General features: G+C 41.1%; 1 protein-coding gene across 3 annotated transcripts in view; it reads left to right on the forward strand.

The window, feature by feature from the left end:
- lrrc61 (leucine rich repeat containing 61) overlaps positions 1–13,411 on the forward strand; it is a 37,106-nt gene that overhangs the window by 15,912 nt on the left and 7,783 nt on the right. For all 3 annotated transcript variants that reach the window (XM_064990245.1, XM_064990246.1, XM_064990244.1), the window contains exon 5: positions 13,325–13,410. In XM_064990245.1, coding sequence (XP_064846317.1) covers positions 13,325–13,410 — 86 coding nt within the window. The remainder of the gene's footprint in view (positions 1–13,324; position 13,411) is intronic.

The raw sequence follows: 13,411 nt of genomic DNA on the forward strand, positions 1-13,411 counted from the left end.
TAGGTCTAATTACAGGTCTAATACCAGTGTAGGTCTAATTACAGGTCTAATACCAGTGTAGGTCTAATTACAGGTCTAATACCAGTGTAGGTCTAATAACAGGTCTAATTACAGGTCTAATAACAGGTCTAATACCAGTGTAGGTCTAATACCAGTGTAGGTCTAATACCAGGTCTAATAACAGGTCTAATACCAGTGTCGGTCTAATACCAGTGTAGGTCTAATTACAGGTCTAATACCAGTGTAGGTCTAATACCAGTGTAGGTCTAATTACAGGTCTAATACCAGTGTCGGTCTAATTACAGGTCTAATACCAGTGTCGGTCTAATTACAGGTCTAATACCAGTGTCGGTCTAATTACAGGTCTAATACCAGTGTCGGTCTAATTACAGGTCTAATACCAGTGTAGGTCTAATTACAGGTCTAATACCAGTGTAGGTCTAATACCAGTGTAGGTCTAATTACAGGTCTAATACCAGTGTAGGTCTAATTACAGGTCTAATACCAGTGTAGGTCTAATTACAGGTCTAATACCAGTGTAGGTCTAATTACAGGTCTAATACCAGTGTAGGTCTAATTACAGGTCTAATACCAGTGTAGGTCTAATTACAGGTCTAATACCAGTGTAGGTCTAATTACAGGTCTAATACCAGTGTAGGTCTAATTACAGGTCTAATACCAGTGTAGGTCTAATTACAGGTCTAATACCAGTGTAGGTCTAATTACAGGTCTAATACCAGTGTAGGTCTAATTACAGGTCTAATACCAGTGTAGGTCTAATTACAGGTCTAATACCAGTGTAGGTCTAATTACAGGTCTAATACCAGTGTAGGTCTAATTACAGGTCTAATACCAGTGTAGGTCTAATTACAGGTCTAATACCAGTGTAGGTCTAATTACAGGTCTAATACCAGTGTAGGTCTAATTACAGGTCTATAACAGGTCTAATACCAGTGTCGGTCTAATTACAGGTCTAATACCAGTGTCGGTCTAATACCAGTGTAGGTCTAATTACAGGTCTAATACCAGTGTAGGTCTAATTACAGGTCTATAACAGGTCTAATACCAGTGTCGGTCTAATTACAGGTCTAATACCAGTGTCGGTCTAATACCAGTGTCGGTCTAATACCAGTGTCGGTCTAATTACAGGTCTAATACCAGTGTAGGTCTAATACCAGTGTCGGTCTAATACCAGTGTCGGTCTAATACCAGTGTAGGTCTAATTACAGGTCTAATACCAGTGTAGGTCTAATTACAGGTCTAATACCAGTGTAGGTCTAATAACAGGTCTAATTACAGGTCTAATACCAGTGTAGGTCTAATACCAGTGTCGGTCTAATTACAGGTCTAATACCAGTGTAGGTCTAATTACAGGTCTAATACCAGTGTAGGTCTAATTACAGGTCTAATACCAGTGTAGGTCTAATTACAGGTCTAATACCAGTGTAGGTCTAATTACAGGTCTATAACAGGTCTAATACCAGTGTCGGTCTAATTACAGGTCTAATACCAGTGTAGGTCTAATTACAGGTCTAATACCAGTGTCGGTCTAATTACAGGTCTAATACCAGTGTAGGTCTAATACCAGTGTCGGTCTAATACCAGTGTCGGTCTAATTACAGGTCTAATACCAGTGTCGGTCTAATACCAGTGTCGGTCTAATTACAGGTCTAATACCAGTGTAGGTCTAATACCAGTGTAGGTCTAATACCAGTGTCGGTCTAATACCAGTGTAGGTCTAATACCAGTGTAGGTCTAATACCAGTGTCGGTCTAATACCAGTGTAGGTCTAATTACAGGTCTAATACCAGTGTAGGTCTAATTACAGGTCTAATACCAGTGTCGGTCTAATTACAGGTCTATAACAGGTCTAATACCAGTGTCGGTCTAATACCAGTGTAGGTCTAATTACAGGTCTAATTACAGGTCTAATACCAGTGTAGGTCTAATACCAGTGTAGGTCTAATAACAGGTCTAATACCAGTGTAGGTCTAATACCAGTGTCGGTCTAATACCAGTGTAGGTCTAATTACAGGTCTAATACCAGTGTAGGTCTAATTACAGGTCTAATACCAGTGTAGGTCTAATTACAGGTCTAATACCAGTGTAGGTCTAATTACAGGTCTAATTACAGGTCTATAACAGGTCTAATACCAGTGTCGGTCTAATTACAGGTCTAATACCAGTGTAGGTCTAATACCAGTGTAGGTCTAATACCAGTGTCGGTCTAATTACAGGTCTAATACCAGTGTAGGTCTAATTACAGGTCTAATACCAGTGTAGGTCTAATTACAGGTCTAATACCAGTGTAGGTCTAATTACAGGTCTAATACCAGTGTAGGTCTAATACCAGTGTCGGTCTAATTACAGGTCTAATACCAGTGTAGGTCTAATACCAGTGTAGGTCTAATACCAGTGTAGGTCTAATTACAGGTCTAATACCAGTGTAGGTCTAATTACAGGTCTAATACCAGTGTAGGTCTAATTACAGGTCTAATACCAGTGTAGGTCTAATACCAGTGTAGGTCTAATTACAGGTCTAATACCAGTGTAGGTCTAATTACAGGTCTAATACCAGTGTAGGTATAATACCAGTGTAGGTCTAATACCAGTGTAGGTCTAATACCAGTGTAGGTCTAATAACAGGTCTAATACCAGTGTAGGTCTAATTACAGGTCTAATACCAGTGTAGGTCTAATAACAGGTCTAATACCAGTGTCGGTCTAATTACAGGTCTAATACCAGTGTAGGTCTAATTACAGGTCTAATACCAGTGTAGGTCTAATACCAGTGTAGGTCTAATTACAGGTCTAATACCAGTGTAGGTCTAATTACAGGTCTAATACCAGTGTAGGTCTAATTACAGGTCTAATACCAGTGTAGGTCTAATTACAGGTCTAATACCAGTGTAGGTCTAATTACAGGTCTAATACCAGTGTAGGTCTAATTACAGGTCTAATACCAGTGTAGGTCTAATTACAGGTCTAATACCAGTGTAGGTCTAATTACAGGTCTAATACCAGTGTAGGTCTAATTACAGGTCTAATACCAGTGTAGGTCTAATTACAGGTCTAATACCAGTGTAGGTCTAATTACAGGTCTAATACCAGTGTAGGTCTAATTACAGGTCTAATACCAGTGTAGGTCTAATTACAGGTCTAATACCAGTGTAGGTCTAATTACAGGTCTAATACCAGTGTAGGTCTAATTACAGGTCTATAACAGGTCTAATACCAGTGTCGGTGTAATTACAGGTCTAATTCCAGTGTAGGTCTAATTACAGGTCTAATACCAGTGTAGGTCTAATTACAGGTCTATAACAGGTCTAATACCAGTGTCGGTCTAATTACAGGTCTAATACCAGTGTCGGTCTAATACCAGTGTCGGTCTAATACCAGTGTCGGTCTAATACCAGTGTCGGTCTAATTACAGGTCTAATACCAGTGTAGGTCTAATACCAGTGTCGGTCTAATACCAGTGTCGGTCTAATACCAGTGTAGGTCTAATTACAGGTCTAATACCAGTGTAGGTCTAATTACAGGTCTAATACCAGTGTCGGTCTAATACCAGTGTCGGTCTAATACCAGTGTCGGTCTAATTACAGGTCTAATACCAGTGTCGGTCTAATACCAGTGTAGGTCTAATTACAGGTCTAATACCAGTGTAGGTCTAATTACAGGTCTAATACCAGTGTAGGTCTAATTACAGGTCTAATACCAGTGTAGGTCTAATACCAGTGTCGGTCTAATACCAGTGTCGGTCTAATACCAGTGTCGGTCTAATACCAGTGTCGGTCTAATACCAGTGTAGGTCTAATTACAGGTCTAATACCAGTGTAGGTCTAATACCAGTGTCGGTCTAATACCAGTGTCGGTCTAATTACAGGTCTAATACCAGTGTCGGTCTAATACCAGTGTCGGTCTAATACCAGTGTCGGTCTAATTACAGGTCTAATACCAGTGTAGGTCTAATACCAGTGTCGGTCTAATACCAGTGTCGGTCTAATTACAGGTCTAATACCAGTGTCGGTCTAATACCAGTGTCGGTCTAATACCAGTGTCGGTCTAATTACAGGTCTAATACCAGTGTAGGTCTAATACCAGTGTCGGTCTAATACCAGTGTCGGTCTAATACCAGTGTCGGTCTAATACCAGTGTCGGTCTAATACCAGTGTAGGTCTAATTACAGGTCTAATACCAGTGTAGGTCTAATACCAGTGTCGGTCTAATACCAGTGTCGGTCTAATACCAGTGTAGGTCTAATTACAGGTCTAATACCAGTGTAGGTCTAATTACAGGTCTAATACCAGTGTAGGTCTAATAACAGGTCTAATTACAGGTCTAATACCAGTGTAGGTCTAATACCAGTGTCGGTCTAATACCAGTGTAGGTCTAATTACAGGTCTAATACCAGTGTAGGTCTAATTACAGGTCTAATACCAGTGTAGGTCTAATTACAGGTCTAATACCAGTGTAGGTCTAATTACAGGTCTATAACAGGTCTAATACCAGTGTCGGTCTAATTACAGGTCTAATACCAGTGTAGGTCTAATTACAGGTCTAATACCAGTGTCGGTCTAATTACAGGTCTAATACCAGTGTAGGTCTAATACCAGTGTCGGTCTAATACCAGTGTCGGTCTAATTACAGGTCTAATACCAGTGTAGGTCTAATACCAGTGTCGGTCTAATACCAGTGTAGGTCTAATACCAGTGTAGGTCTAATACCAGTGTCGGTCTAATACCAGTGTAGGTCTAATTACAGGTCTAATACCAGTGTAGGTCTAATTACAGGTCTAATACCAGTGTCGGTCTAATTACAGGTCTATAACAGGTCTAATACCAGTGTCGGTCTAATTACAGGTCTAATTACAGGTCTAATACCAGTGTAGGTCTAATACCAGTGTAGGTCTAATAACAGGTCTAATACCAGTGTAGGTCTAATTACAGGTCTAATACCAGTGTAGGTCTAATTACAGGTCTAATACCAGTGTAGGTCTAATACCAGTGTCGGTCTAATTACAGGTCTAATACCAGTGTAGGTCTAATACCAGTGTAGGTCTAATACCAGTGTAGGTCTAATTACAGGTCTAATACCAGTGTAGGTCTAATTACAGGTCTAATACCAGTGTAGGTCTAATTACAGGTCTAATACCAGTGTAGGTCTAATACCAGTGTAGGTCTAATTACAGGTCTAATACCAGTGTAGGTCTAATTACAGGTCTAATACCAGTGTAGGTCTAATACCAGTGTAGGTCTAATACCAGTGTAGGTCTAATACCAGTGTAGGTCTAATAACAGGTCTAATACCAGTGTAGGTCTAATTACAGGTCTAATACCAGTGTAGGTCTAATAACAGGTCTAATACCAGTGTCGGTCTAATTACAGGTCTAATACCAGTGTAGGTCTAATTACAGGTCTAATACCAGTGTAGGTCTAATACCAGTGTAGGTCTAATTACAGGTCTAATACCAGTGTAGGTCTAATTACAGGTCTAATACCAGTGTAGGTCTAATTACAGGTCTAATACCAGTGTAGGTCTAATTACAGGTCTAATACCAGTGTAGGTCTAATTACAGGTCTAATACCAGTGTAGGTCTAATTACAGGTCTAATACCAGTGTAGGTCTAATTACAGGTCTAATACCAGTGTAGGTCTAATTACAGGTCTAATACCAGTGTAGGTCTAATTACAGGTCTAATACCAGTGTAGGTCTAATTACAGGTCTAATACCAGTGTAGGTCTAATTACAGGTCTAATACCAGTGTAGGTCTAATTACAGGTCTAATACCAGTGTAGGTCTAATTACAGGTCTAATACCAGTGTAGGTCTAATTACAGGTCTAATACCAGTGTAGGTCTAATTACAGGTCTATAACAGGTCTAATACCAGTGTCGGTGTAATTACAGGTCTAATTCCAGTGTAGGTCTAATTACAGGTCTAATACCAGTGTAGGTCTAATTACAGGTCTATAACAGGTCTAATACCAGTGTCGGTCTAATTACAGGTCTAATACCAGTGTCGGTCTAATACCAGTGTCGGTCTAATACCAGTGTCGGTCTAATACCAGTGTCGGTCTAATTACAGGTCTAATACCAGTGTAGGTCTAATACCAGTGTCGGTCTAATACCAGTGTCGGTCTAATACCAGTGTAGGTCTAATTACAGGTCTAATACCAGTGTAGGTCTAATTACAGGTCTAATACCAGTGTCGGTCTAATACCAGTGTCGGTCTAATACCAGTGTCGGTCTAATTACAGGTCTAATACCAGTGTCGGTCTAATACCAGTGTAGGTCTAATTACAGGTCTAATACCAGTGTAGGTCTAATTACAGGTCTAATACCAGTGTAGGTCTAATTACAGGTCTATAACAGGTCTAATACCAGTGTCGGTCTAATTACAGGTCTAATACCAGTGTCGGTCTAATACCAGTGTCGGTCTAATACCAGTGTCGGTCTAATTACAGGTCTAATACCAGTGTAGGTCTAATACCAGTGTCGGTCTAATACCAGTGTCGGTCTAATACCAGTGTCGGTCTAATACCAGTGTCGGTCTAATACCAGTGTAGGTCTAATTACAGGTCTAATACCAGTGTAGGTCTAATACCAGTGTCGGTCTAATACCAGTGTCGGTCTAATACCAGTGTAGGTCTAATTACAGGTCTAATACCAGTGTAGGTCTAATTACAGGTCTAATACCAGTGTAGGTCTAATAACAGGTCTAATTACAGGTCTAATACCAGTGTAGGTCTAATACCAGTGTCGGTCTAATACCAGTGTAGGTCTAATTACAGGTCTAATACCAGTGTAGGTCTAATTACAGGTCTAATACCAGTGTAGGTCTAATTACAGGTCTAATACCAGTGTAGGTCTAATTACAGGTCTATAACAGGTCTAATACCAGTGTCGGTCTAATTACAGGTCTAATACCAGTGTAGGTCTAATTACAGGTCTAATACCAGTGTCGGTCTAATTACAGGTCTAATACCAGTGTAGGTCTAATACCAGTGTCGGTCTAATACCAGTGTCGGTCTAATTACAGGTCTAATACCAGTGTAGGTCTAATACCAGTGTCGGTCTAATACCAGTGTAGGTCTAATACCAGTGTAGGTCTAATACCAGTGTCGGTCTAATACCAGTGTAGGTCTAATTACAGGTCTAATACCAGTGTAGGTCTAATTACAGGTCTAATACCAGTGTCGGTCTAATTACAGGTCTATAACAGGTCTAATACCAGTGTCGGTCTAATTACAGGTCTAATTACAGGTCTAATACCAGTGTAGGTCTAATACCAGTGTAGGTCTAATAACAGGTCTAATACCAGTGTAGGTCTAATACCAGTGTCGGTCTAATACCAGTGTAGGTCTAATTACAGGTCTAATACCAGTGTAGGTCTAATTACAGGTCTAATACCAGTGTAGGTCTAATTACAGGTCTAATACCAGTGTAGGTCTAATTACAGGTCTAATTACAGGTCTAATACCAGTGTAGGTCTAATACCAGTGTCGGTCTAATTACAGGTCTAATACCAGTGTAGGTCTAATTACAGGTCTAATACCAGTGTAGGTCTAATTACAGGTCTAATACCAGTGTCGGTCTAATTACAGGTCTAATACCAGTGTAGGTCTAATTACAGGTCTAATACCAGTGTAGGTCTAATTACAGGTCTAATACCAGTGTAGGTCTAATTACAGGTCTAATACCAGTGTAGGTCTAATTACAGGTCTAATACCAGTGTAGGTCTAATACCAGTGTCGGTCTAATTACAGGTCTAATACCAGTGTAGGTCTAATACCAGTGTAGGTCTAATACCAGTGTCGGTCTAATTACAGGTCTAATACCAGTGTAGGTCTAATTACAGGTCTAATACCAGTGTAGGTCTAATTACAGGTCTAATACCAGTGTAGGTCTAATTACAGGTCTAATACCAGTGTAGGTCTAATACCAGTGTCGGTCTAATTACAGGTCTAATACCAGTGTAGGTCTAATACCAGTGTAGGTCTAATACCAGTGTAGGTCTAATTACAGGTCTAATACCAGTGTAGGTCTAATTACAGGTCTAATACCAGTGTAGGTCTAATTACAGGTCTAATACCAGTGTAGGTCTAATACCAGTGTAGGTCTAATTACAGGTCTAATACCAGTGTAGGTCTAATTACAGGTCTAATACCAGTGTAGGTCTAATACCAGTGTAGGTCTAATACCAGTGTAGGTCTAATACCAGTGTAGGTCTAATAACAGGTCTAATACCAGTGTAGGTCTAATACCAGTGTAGGTCTAATACCAGTGTCGGTCTAATTACAGGTCTAATACCAGTGTAGGTCTAATTACAGGTCTAATACCAGTGTAGGTCTAATACCAGTGTCGGTCTAATACCAGTGTAGGTCTAATACCAGTGTAGGTCTAATACCAGTGTCGGTCTAATACCAGTGTAGGTCTAATTACAGGTCTAATACCAGTGTAGGTCTAATTACAGGTCTAATACCAGTGTCGGTCTAATTACAGGTCTATAACAGGTCTAATACCAGTGTCGGTCTAATACCAGTGTAGGTCTAATTACAGGTCTAATTACAGGTCTAATACCAGTGTAGGTCTAATACCAGTGTAGGTCTAATAACAGGTCTAATACCAGTGTAGGTCTAATACCAGTGTCGGTCTAATACCAGTGTAGGTCTAATTACAGGTCTAATACCAGTGTAGGTCTAATTACAGGTCTAATACCAGTGTAGGTCTAATTACAGGTCTAATACCAGTGTAGGTCTAATTACAGGTCTAATTACAGGTCTATAACAGGTCTAATACCAGTGTCGGTCTAATTACAGGTCTAATACCAGTGTAGGTCTAATACCAGTGTAGGTCTAATACCAGTGTCGGTCTAATTACAGGTCTAATACCAGTGTAGGTCTAATTACAGGTCTAATACCAGTGTAGGTCTAATTACAGGTCTAATACCAGTGTAGGTCTAATTACAGGTCTAATACCAGTGTAGGTCTAATACCAGTGTCGGTCTAATTACAGGTCTAATACCAGTGTAGGTCTAATACCAGTGTAGGTCTAATACCAGTGTAGGTCTAATTACAGGTCTAATACCAGTGTAGGTCTAATTACAGGTCTAATACCAGTGTAGGTCTAATTACAGGTCTAATACCAGTGTAGGTCTAATACCAGTGTAGGTCTAATTACAGGTCTAATACCAGTGTAGGTCTAATTACAGGTCTAATACCAGTGTAGGTCTAATACCAGTGTAGGTCTAATACCAGTGTAGGTCTAATACCAGTGTAGGTCTAATACCAGTGTAGGTCTAATAACAGGTCTAATACCAGTGTAGGTCTAATACCAGTGTAGGTCTAATACCAGTGTCGGTCTAATTACAGGTCTAATACCAGTGTAGGTCTAATTACAGGTCTAATACCAGTGTAGGTCTAATTACAGGTCTAATACCAGTGTAGGTCTAATAACAGGTCTAATTACAGGTCTAATAACAGGTCTAATACCAGTGTCGGTCTAATACCAGTGTCGGTCTAATACCAGTGTAGGTCTAATACCAGTGTCGTTCTAATACCAGTGTCGGTCTAATACCAGTGTCGGTCTAATACCAGTGTCGGTCTAATACCAGTGTCGGTCTAATACCAGTGTCGGTCTAATAACAGGTCTAATACCAGTGTAGGTCTAATACCAGTGTCGGTCTAATACCAGTGTAGGTCTAATTACAGGTCTATTTACAGGTCTAATACCAGGTCTAATAACAGGTCTAATACCAGTGTCGGTCTAATACCAGTGTAGGTCTAATACCAGTGTCGGTCTAATACCAGTGTAGGTCTAATACCAGTGTAGGTCTAATAACAGGTCTAATTACAGGTCTAATTACAGGTCTAATAACAGTGTAGGTCTAATAACAGGTCTAATACCAGTGTAGGTCTAATACCAGTGTAGGTCTAATAACAGATCTAATACCAGTGTAGGTCTAATAACAGTGTAGGTCTAATAACAGGTCTAATACCAGTGTAGGTCTAATTACAGGTCTAATTACAGGTCTAATTACAGGTCTAATTACACGTCTAATACCAGTGTAGGTCTAATTACAGGTCTAATACCAGTGTAGGTCTAATTACAGGTCTAATTACAGGTCTAATACCAGTGTAGGTCTAATAACAGGTCTAATACCAGTGTAGGTCTAATTACAGGTCTAATTCCAGGTCTAATACCAGTGTAGGTCTAATAACAGGTCTAATACCAGTGTAGGTCTAATTACAGGTCTAATACCAGTGTAGGTCTAATTACAGGTCTAATACCAGTGTAGGTCTAATTATAGGTCTCATACCAGTGTAGGTCTAATTTCAGGTCTCATACCAGTGTAGGTCTAATAACAGGTCTAATTACAGGTCTAATAACAGTGTAGGTCTAATTACAGGTCTAATACCAGGTCTAATACCAGGTCTAATACCAGGTCTAATACCAGGTCTAATACCAGGTCTAATAAAAGGTCTAATACCAGTGTAGGTCTAATAACAGGTCTAATTACAGTGTAGGTCTAATAAAAGGTCTAATACCAGTGTAGGTCTAATTACAGGTCTAATTGCAGTGTAGGTCTAATAACAGTGTAGGTCTAATTACAGGTCTAATACCAGTGTAGGTCTAATACCAGTGTAGGTCTAATTACAGGTCTAATTACAGGTCTAATACCAGTGTAGGTCTAATACCAGTGTAGGTCTAATAACAGGTCTCATACCAGTGTAGGTCTAATACCAGTGTAGGTCTAATAACTGTTCTAATTTTTATTTATTTTTTATTTCACCTTTATTTAACCAGTTAGGCTAGTTGAGAACAAGTTCTCATGTACAACTGTGACCTGGCCAAGATAAAGCATAGCAGTGTGAACACACAACAGAGTTACACATGGAGTAAACAATAAACAATTCGATAACACAGTAGAGAAAAAAGAAAGTCTATATACATTGTGTGCAAAAGGCATGAGGAGGTAGGCGAATAATTACAATTTTGCAGATTAACACTGGAGTGATAAATGATCAGATGGTCATGTGCAGGTAGAGATACAGGTGTGCAAAAGAGCAGAAAAGTAAATAAATATAAACAGTATGGGGAAGAGGTAGGTAAAATTGGTTGGGCTATTTACCGAGGGACTATGTACAGCTGCAGTGATCGGTTAGCTGCTCAGATAGCAGATGTTTGAAGTTGGTGAGGGAGATAAAAGTCGCCAATTTCAGCTATTTTTGCAATTCGTTCCAGTCACAGGCAGCAGAGAACTGGAAGGAAAGGCGGCCAAATGAGGTGTTGGCTTTAGGGATGATCAGTGAGATACACCTGCTGTAGCGAGTGCTACGCGTGGGTGTTGCCATCGTGACCAGTGAACTGAGATAAGGCGGAGCTTTACCTAGCATGGACTTGTAGATGACCTGGATCCAGTGGGTCTGGCGATGAATATATAGCGAGGGCCAGCCGACTAGAGCATACAGGTCGCAGTGGTGGGTGGTATAAGGTGCTTTAGTAACAAAACGGATGGCACTGTGATAAACTGCATCCAGTTTGCTGAGTAGAGTATTGGAAGCTATTTTGTAGATGACATCTCCGAAGTCAAGGATCGGTAGGATAGTCAGTTTTACGAGGGTAAGTTTGGCGGCGTGAGTGAAGGAGGCTTTGTTGCGAAATAGAATGCCGATTCTAGATTTGATTTTGGATTGGAGATGTTTGATATGAGTCTGGAAGGAGAGTTTACAGTCGAGCCAGACACCTAGGTACTTATAGATGTCCACATATTCTAGGTCGGAACCATCCAGGGTGGTGATGCTAGTCGGGCGTACGGGTGCAGGCAGCGAATGGTTGAAAAGCATGCATTTGGTTTTACTAGCATTTAAGAACAGTTGGAGGCCACGGAAGGAGTGTTGTATGGCATTGAAGCTCGTTTGGAGGTTAGATAGCACAGTGTCCAAGGAATGGCCAGAAGTATACAGAATGGTGTCGTCTGCGTAGAGGTGGATCAGGGAATCTCCCGCAGCAAGAGCAACATCATTGATATATACAGAGAAAAGAGTCGGCCCGAGAATTGAACCCTGTGGCACCCCCATAGACTGCCAGAGGACTGGACAACATGCCCTCCGATTTGACACACTGAACTCTGTCTGCAAAGTAGTTGGTGAACCAGGCAAGGCAGTCATGAGAAAAACCGAGGCAACTGAGTCTGCCAATGAGAATATGGTGATTGACAGAGTCGAAAGCCTTGGCCAGGTCGATGAAGACGGCTGCACAGTACTGTCTTTTATCGATGACGATTATGATATCGTTTAGTACCTTGATCGTGGCTGAGGTGCACCCGTGACCGGTTCGGGAACCAGATTGCACAGAGAAGGTACGATGGGATTCGAGATGGTCAGTGATCTGTTTGTTGACTTGGCTTTCGAAGACCTGAGATAGGCAGGGCAGAATGGATAATGGTCTGAAATAGTTTGGTTCCAGAGTGTCTCCCCCTTTGAAGAGGGGGATGACCGCGGCAGCTTTCCAGTCCTTGGGGATCTCAGACGATATGATAGAGGTTGAACATGCTCGTAATAGGGGTTGCGACAATGGCGGCGGATAGTTTCAGAAATAGAGGGTCCAGATTGTCAAGCCCAGCTGATTTGTACGGGTCCAGGTTTAGCAATCCTTTTCTGAACATCTGCTATTTGAATTTGGGTAAAGGAGAAGCTGGGTAGGCTTGGGCGAGCAGCTGCGGGGAGGGGGGAGCTGTTGGCCGAGGTGGAGCTGTTGGCCGAGGTTGGAGTAGCCAAGAAGGCATGGCCAACCGTTGAGAAAGGCTTGTTGAAGTTTTCGATTATCATGGATTTATCGGTGGTGACTGTGTTACCTAGCCTCAGTGCAGTGGGCAGCTGGGAGGAGGTGCTCTTGTTCTCCATGGACTTCACAGTGTCCCAGAACTTTTTGGAGTTGGAGCTACAGGATGCAAATTTCTGCTTGAAAAAGCTGGCCTTTGCTTTGCTGACAGACTGCGTGTATTGGTTCCTGACTTCCCTGAACAGTTGCATATCGCGGGGACTATTCGATGCTACTGCAGTCCGCCACAGGATGTTTTTGTGCTGGTCGAGGGCAGTCAGGTCTGGAGTGAACCAGGGGCTATATCTGTTCTTAGTTCTGCATTTTTTGAACGGAGCATGCTTATCTAATAACAGTGCAGGTCTAATAACAGCTCCATAACAGTGTAGGTGCACATTCTTGCAATGTGAATGGTATGGTTGAGCATCATTCATTGTCTTAAAATCTGTTGCTTCAGAATGATCAGTCTGGAGGCTTTTTGTTTGTTTGTAATCATCAACAGTATTGACAACATCCACTGCCTTCAGTCTTTGAGGAAGCTGGAGAATATTCGCCTGAAAGACAACACCTATAATTACACCAACCCAGG

This window comes from Oncorhynchus masou, chromosome 15 (assembly GCF_036934945.1).
Source record: "Oncorhynchus masou masou isolate Uvic2021 chromosome 15, UVic_Omas_1.1, whole genome shotgun sequence".
Lineage (NCBI taxonomy): Eukaryota > Metazoa > Chordata > Actinopteri > Salmoniformes > Salmonidae > Oncorhynchus > Oncorhynchus masou.